Source organism: Taudactylus pleione, unplaced genomic scaffold (genome assembly GCF_031769625.1).
Source record: "Taudactylus pleione unplaced genomic scaffold, aTauple2 ptg001123l, whole genome shotgun sequence".
Lineage (NCBI taxonomy): Eukaryota > Metazoa > Chordata > Amphibia > Anura > Myobatrachidae > Taudactylus > Taudactylus pleione.
Genome location: NW_028285524.1, coordinates 5,107,745 through 5,113,982, shown reverse-complemented (window position 1 = coordinate 5,113,982; position 6,238 = coordinate 5,107,745). Strand labels below are relative to the sequence as shown.

General features: G+C 40.9%; 1 protein-coding gene across 3 annotated transcripts in view; it reads right to left on the bottom strand.

Annotated features, from left to right (window-relative positions):
* Positions 1-331: 331 nt before the first annotated feature.
* The window catches only part of BRINP2 (BMP/retinoic acid inducible neural specific 2), a 289,957-nt gene continuing 284,050 nt past the window's right edge, over positions 332-6,238 (bottom strand). For all 3 annotated transcript variants that reach the window (XM_088461919.1, XM_088461920.1, XM_088461921.1), the window contains one exon: positions 332-2,805. In XM_088461919.1, coding sequence (XP_088318045.1) covers positions 1,692-2,805 — 1,114 coding nt within the window. In that variant the 3' untranslated portion in view covers positions 332-1,691. The remainder of the gene's footprint in view (positions 2,806-6,238) is intronic.

Genomic DNA, 6,238 nt, shown 5'->3' with positions numbered 1-6,238 from the left:
ATTTACTAAGTTTTTCTCAAGCCAGTTAATAGCAATAAAGAAGCACATTCCTAGCGAAGGCGAGGAGAGCCAGTCAAAATACTTAATCCTCTGATTGACACCACTGTTCTCAAACTGGGATATCATATAGTTATGGTCTGTTGTGTAGAACAGTGTTTCTAAACTCTGGTCCTCAGGGATGGCAGACTAGGAAAACACTTGTATAGAAGACTACTCGAGGAAAAATTGCATTTCTAAAAGCTTTCACCAAGCAGGACCTTGAATAACCTAAAGAACAAGAGTATAAGGCAGAGAATGAGTAAATTGCTGCTGTAAAACACAGAGTCCTAAAAAGCTTCCTTGTCTTTATTGAGCCCTGCTTGAGATACAAATATCTGAAAACACATGGCCACAGGTAGGTTATAAATCACCTTATGGCACATTCAAACAAACGGACTTGCCGAATGGCTTAGAAAATAACCTATAATCTTTTGTCATGCTCAACGGTGCATAATTAGTTCAACCTGTGTCCATTGATAGAATATATTTACTATATGCCAATACTGGCTTCTCTTGACCTTGAAGAAGGCATACTGTATTATCTCTGCTAGGCTTACAGACACTTATTTCAAAATAGGCTGTATTCTCGAGACAGTCGTTCAATGAGCTTGTGTTCCGCTGGTACAAATCTGCATTCATTACCAGGTCTACAGACAAATTAAATATGACTAAATTGCGTTAGGGACTACAATGCTCCCTTCTTGTGTTGTCTTAAGCACATACACACAAAAGACCTGGATATTCTTAATCACACACTAAACCCTGTGTCCACACAGACACACGCAGAATGTGTACTTATTCAAAACATCAACACACAGTGGTCACTGCAAAGTCTTATATTTTCTTGTGCTTTTTTTGCCAGTTTTTGCAAATGTATGACCTTTTATAATCAACGACTAAGCTCCGTTAACCCCCGTTGTACCAGATAAAAGCACACTGTTGTAAATGTTACTGGTGACAATAATAAGGCTTTTTTAGGAGATAGTTGCACTGTTAGGTTAAGCTAACAGCAAAATGTATAAATTACCAGCTTTCTACAGTTTTACTTTCTCAGCTGGTTCAAGTACATTTACATTTGACACTTTTTGAAAATAATCCTTATATTACATGTTTTATTTTCTTCCATTTTTTTTTTTGCTTGGTTCATCTTGAGACACCATATGGTAAGATATTCAAGTGGTCCACCACGGTGAAAGACAGGGAACTGAGATGTCATTTATTTTGTTGGTTCCTCTGAATATGGCTTTTGCCGTGATGAGTTTTAGAGTTTTGTTATCTTGGTGGCGTCATCGCAGCTGCCCTCCCCCCCACTCCCCCTTCCTTGGGTACTCTTGACTTGCTGGAATTGCATACACCATAAACTTCATCCACATGTCTCCTAAATTGGACATTGTTCTGTTTGCACAATCAAATTTAGTAAGGATTGGCTATATTATAAAGATAGAATTTCTCTTTACATCCTTTGCTTGGCTGATTTAACTATTTTCTAGCTCCTTTTTGCAATTTCAATACAAAGTTACTGCAGATCCAAGACTACTGAAGTGGTTGAAAGAAATTACTTCATAAAAGGAAGACATTTTACATGACTCCTCGGCCCGATTAAGCATCTTGGTGTAGTAAAGGGGCAAATTAAACCACTTTTTGGAATTTTTTTAGCTGCAGAGCTTTGTTGTCTCATACATGGAGCTATTAGGTAACTGATTGCTGAATAACGAAAGTTGGGCCTGTATTCTTCCCACCTCATTGCTGCTCATCTTAAGCCGATGTCGCAGTAAGCAACTAAATAGGTCCAGCTTACGGCTTCCTGGTGGGGACAAGAAATTCACCCGCTTTCTCAGCTCTTGCATTTCCTGTAGTGCGCCTTCTCTGGAGCCAGGCTGCTCCATTTGCTGAGCTAAGCCTCTGATGGCTTCTGGATCAAAGGGTACGCTATAACCAAAAGCATGAAGACCATCAATACGGACATACTCGGGATCTTCTAACTTGTCGTCCAAAGTCTGTTTGTCAGTCCATTCTGTTGAATCTTCTTGCCCATCTTCTTCGAGAGGGTTGCTTCTCATGTAAAAGTGGACAGTTTCAAAAAATGACCGCCAGCGGTGGCCAAGTATTAAAGTCCAGTTCTGGCAACGGTCTCCACCTTCCATGTCCCAAGTCTTCTCCCAACTAGAATAACCTTGTTCCCCAGCAGGCAACAACCAGCTTTCTGAGTGGCTCCCTCCAAACGGGTTAACATAAACTGTTACTTGAGGGTCTCTTGTCCCATTCCCGGCAAGGCAGAGACGCATGGAAAGTCCTAGAAGTAGATGGAGCTGCCTTGGCCAGTGTTTGTTACTCTTGCAGGTAAGTAGCATTCGCTTCCTGCCCCCCATTTGAAACCACATGCCAAGCCGCAGATCTCCAGATATAAAGAATGCTGGGGCTCTCAAGCGTCCGTCCCGTTTAAGGAGCAAGTACTTTACTTCCAAGTCCTGCAAACTACCTTCTGTCCCCAGGTAAGGTTCTGAGGACTCAGGCACTGAAGGCACGCACAGGCCTTGAGCTGAGAGAGTATATCCTGGGTTGCAGCTGGCACACTGGGCAGGGTGAGCTGTGGAACAAAGGGAGCATAAAGGGCCAGGTCCTTGTATGCATGGAATGTTCCCCTGGCAGTTGGGATGCTGGAGAGTGCAGGTGCAGCTGTGGGATGCCTCTAGAAAAGTGCCTGGCACAAGGGATGCACTACAGTAGAGAAAAGACTGGATTCGGTGCCACCAGTAAGCGACAGATCTGCGGGGAAGCAAAACAGACATGATTATGTGAAATTGTATTTAAACTGTAATATTTCACTAAAATATATCAATATATATATATATATATATATAAAAGATAAGATCTGACATTTCATAATTATATAGCATTATGCATCATTTATTTTTACCTAAAAGACCATTATAATATAAGACACATTTATATTAAAGAACATTTGCAACATTCACAAATACATGTGTAATTTTCCATAAATTGAGATAACCTGAGACATATGAAATGAAAAGCTCTTTGTGTGGAAATATATTTTCCATGCACAAACATACAGTATTGTTCATGAGAGTGGTAGCGTTTGGTTTTGTCCCTTATAAATCAGATCTACCCCAGCTCCTGCTAGGTCATATACACACATGTATAAATGGCAAGATGCATACATATTTATAACCAATGTGAACCAGCAAGGATTGTATACATCAAATTAATGCAGCTATACAGGCTGGAAACAGGTTTTAACATAATGCCGGAGAATAAAGACCATTGAGGTTCTCAGAAGCTAGGGGACCATCTCGGTGTAGAATTATAATCCATATTTACTGTATAAAAAAAATCTTAGTATACTATTTAGGGTTGATGTTGCCTAAGGAATTATGGCATGTGCACAAATGGTGACCCAGCCCAAAGTTTTCGCCCACCAGCGTGTCTTTAAGACCTAGTTTATACTAACAAAGTTGTCTGCTATATATACTTTCTCATTAATATTCCTTAATTGACACTGAAACACTAGACTCCAATAACGCAGAGCGCTTTTTCTATTTGTGCATTTGTTGAAGGAAGTGGGGATATTTCCTGAGAGAGCAGCTAGTGGTTCAACACCATTTTCCCCCTTGTGAGCGCCGACTGCTCTTATTTGTTCTAAGGAATTATGGGTCTGAGGCAATGCTGGACGCTCTTTATGCTACCAGTAAAAACAGCGTATATTCGCCCACATGTGGAGTCCTTTAGGCTTAATATAATACACCAGATATAAAATTCAATTTTGCATATGTATGAAAGTAGCAAAAAAATAATTAAAAAAATATACCTACACAATTCTATAATCTATGTATGTTTCATTCAGAAAGCACCTATCGGTTTCAGAGGTTAATTTGAGTTCAGCCAATGAGAGACGGCTAGCTAGTGCTGGAGACTGTCGCCATCATCCTATGTGTTTTTGTTTGTACCAACCCACAGGCACGGTTACTGGCAGCGTATATTTTTCTCCATGGGGGTCTGCATCTGTTCATAATTGCATAAACAGGCCCATTCTGTAACTTGGGCTACTTTAGGCCGCCCTTTTCCTCTACCGCTCTGCCTCTCCAGTTGCAAGCAGGTGCTAGTGTAGTATTGGGCAACTCTGCAAATTGCTTGTTTTGTGGCCATGGGCAGTACAAATTTGTGTGCTTTACACTGCACATATGGGCATACATCCAAGTATATGTAATGGTGTGAATACACCCTTTGTCCAGCACCTATTATTTTTTATGGCTTGGGTACGGGATGCCAATGCTCGGGATCCTGGCGGTCAGAATCCCGACAGGGTTAGCATACTGACACTTATTGGTAGGTATACTAACCCTAATCCTCTAACTACCCTAACCCTCCCCCCCATGTGCTTAAACCTATCTTCCCCCTCCCCGCACACTAAACCTAACCCTCCCCCTTAGTGCCTAACCCCTAAACCTAACCCTCCCCCCAACCCCGTTACTTACCTTCAGTATCCTGGTGGTCGGGATGCCGGCACCAGGATTGTGACCGGTGTCAGGCGATGGTACGGCATCCCGACCGCTGGGATGCCAAACGTATCCCGTTTTTTACTTGGAAACATAAAGAAGATGATTGGTAAACACCAAGCAGCAAATAGAAACAATTCTGTGCTGACCCCTGAACAGACCTACCCCTGGAAATGTACCAAGTTTACCCACATGGTAAACACGGACATGTGTGCTCTCCTATAATGCAGTCACGCACACTGAAATGAAAAAAACTTTTAAGGTGCCCACACACCCTATGTGTTTTTGTGATCCCAGATACTGATCCTCCTGAAATCTAGAGGGTAACTATCAGGCATAATGGAGAATCAAGTCAGAAGATGACAGTTTTCATCCAGTGTCATCTTTCAGCCGTCCAAACAAGCCGCAACGCAGCCAGAAGAGATCCCAAACATCGCCCCAAGCGGTTGACCATCCAGATCTCATCTGATTTGGCCATCCATGTGCATGATCAGATTGCATGGTAACCCTGTCACTCGTTCCAGATGTAGGTCGTCCAGTATATGGCCAAGTCTAGCCTTAAGGGTCACTACTATTGGTGATTTTGGAGTGTAGAAATAAGAAAGCAGTATGTTAGTTATATGTTTGTATATCTAGTTTTTTTTTTTATTGATTATAAGAAAACAGACCGTACAGCAAACTTAAGGTGTTCTACAATACATGTGCACATGATAGTTGTAGAAGAATAAAAAAAAATCACAAAAATCCACCAAATAAACAAAAATGAAGGGATTGTACAGTATTGTGGAGGATAAACCATGAGTCCCTAAAAATGTAGCTTTGAGGAGATCTCCTTCCCTAAGGTCCATATGTAATAGAAACAGTATCATCACTGGTGAGGAAAAGATGAACTCAATGATATCACAATGTCCTGAAAAGTAGCAAAATATCAATTGCTAAGCATAAACAAAATATCTGGTTAGAACAATACGTGTTTCTAGACTAATGTGTTTTGCGCCTTAGGGTCTGTAATTAAGCAGAAATTAAGTTAGACCAGGAGCTTATGCTGTTGAGACCAGATGCTTGCATCAGTCCAGCTTTCTCCCGACTCCTAAGGTGTGTGCAGTTCTGTTCTAGGGAACTGTCGAGAAAACGTACAGAGCTGGCCAAAGTGTATTTGTGTGTTTATTTCAGTAATTAAAGTGGCAATGACTCTTTATAGGTCACTCTTGAGATACATATATAAACCTAAAACATTAAATATAACAATGTTAAAGGAAAGCATATAATTAATTTCTATGGTAATGCATTGGAAGCTTAATGTTTAGCACTGATTGTAAACCCAGAACAGCAGTACTCAGTTTTCTTTCAGTTTAGTTGTAGTGGATTCCCTTTTCTCCTGTGGAATCTGACTGATGCCTTAAAGTATATAGCAGTACAGTGAATTACTAAACCACACCAAAAAGTGTCATTGTCCAAGTACAGATGTGTCTCATACCCTATTTCCGCAGTCGCGCCAAACAGCCCTTCTTGGTCTGCCAGGTCCCATATGACTCTGCTTGCGTCGAGCATCTTTTACCGTATTTTTTTGCGTTATAATCGCAATGCGATGCAACAAATCTCCTTAACAAAGTTAATTTGATATGCGACACATGTACTGTACATCTGTATGCCAATGAGTCTAAATCTGTATATGAAGTTCTATG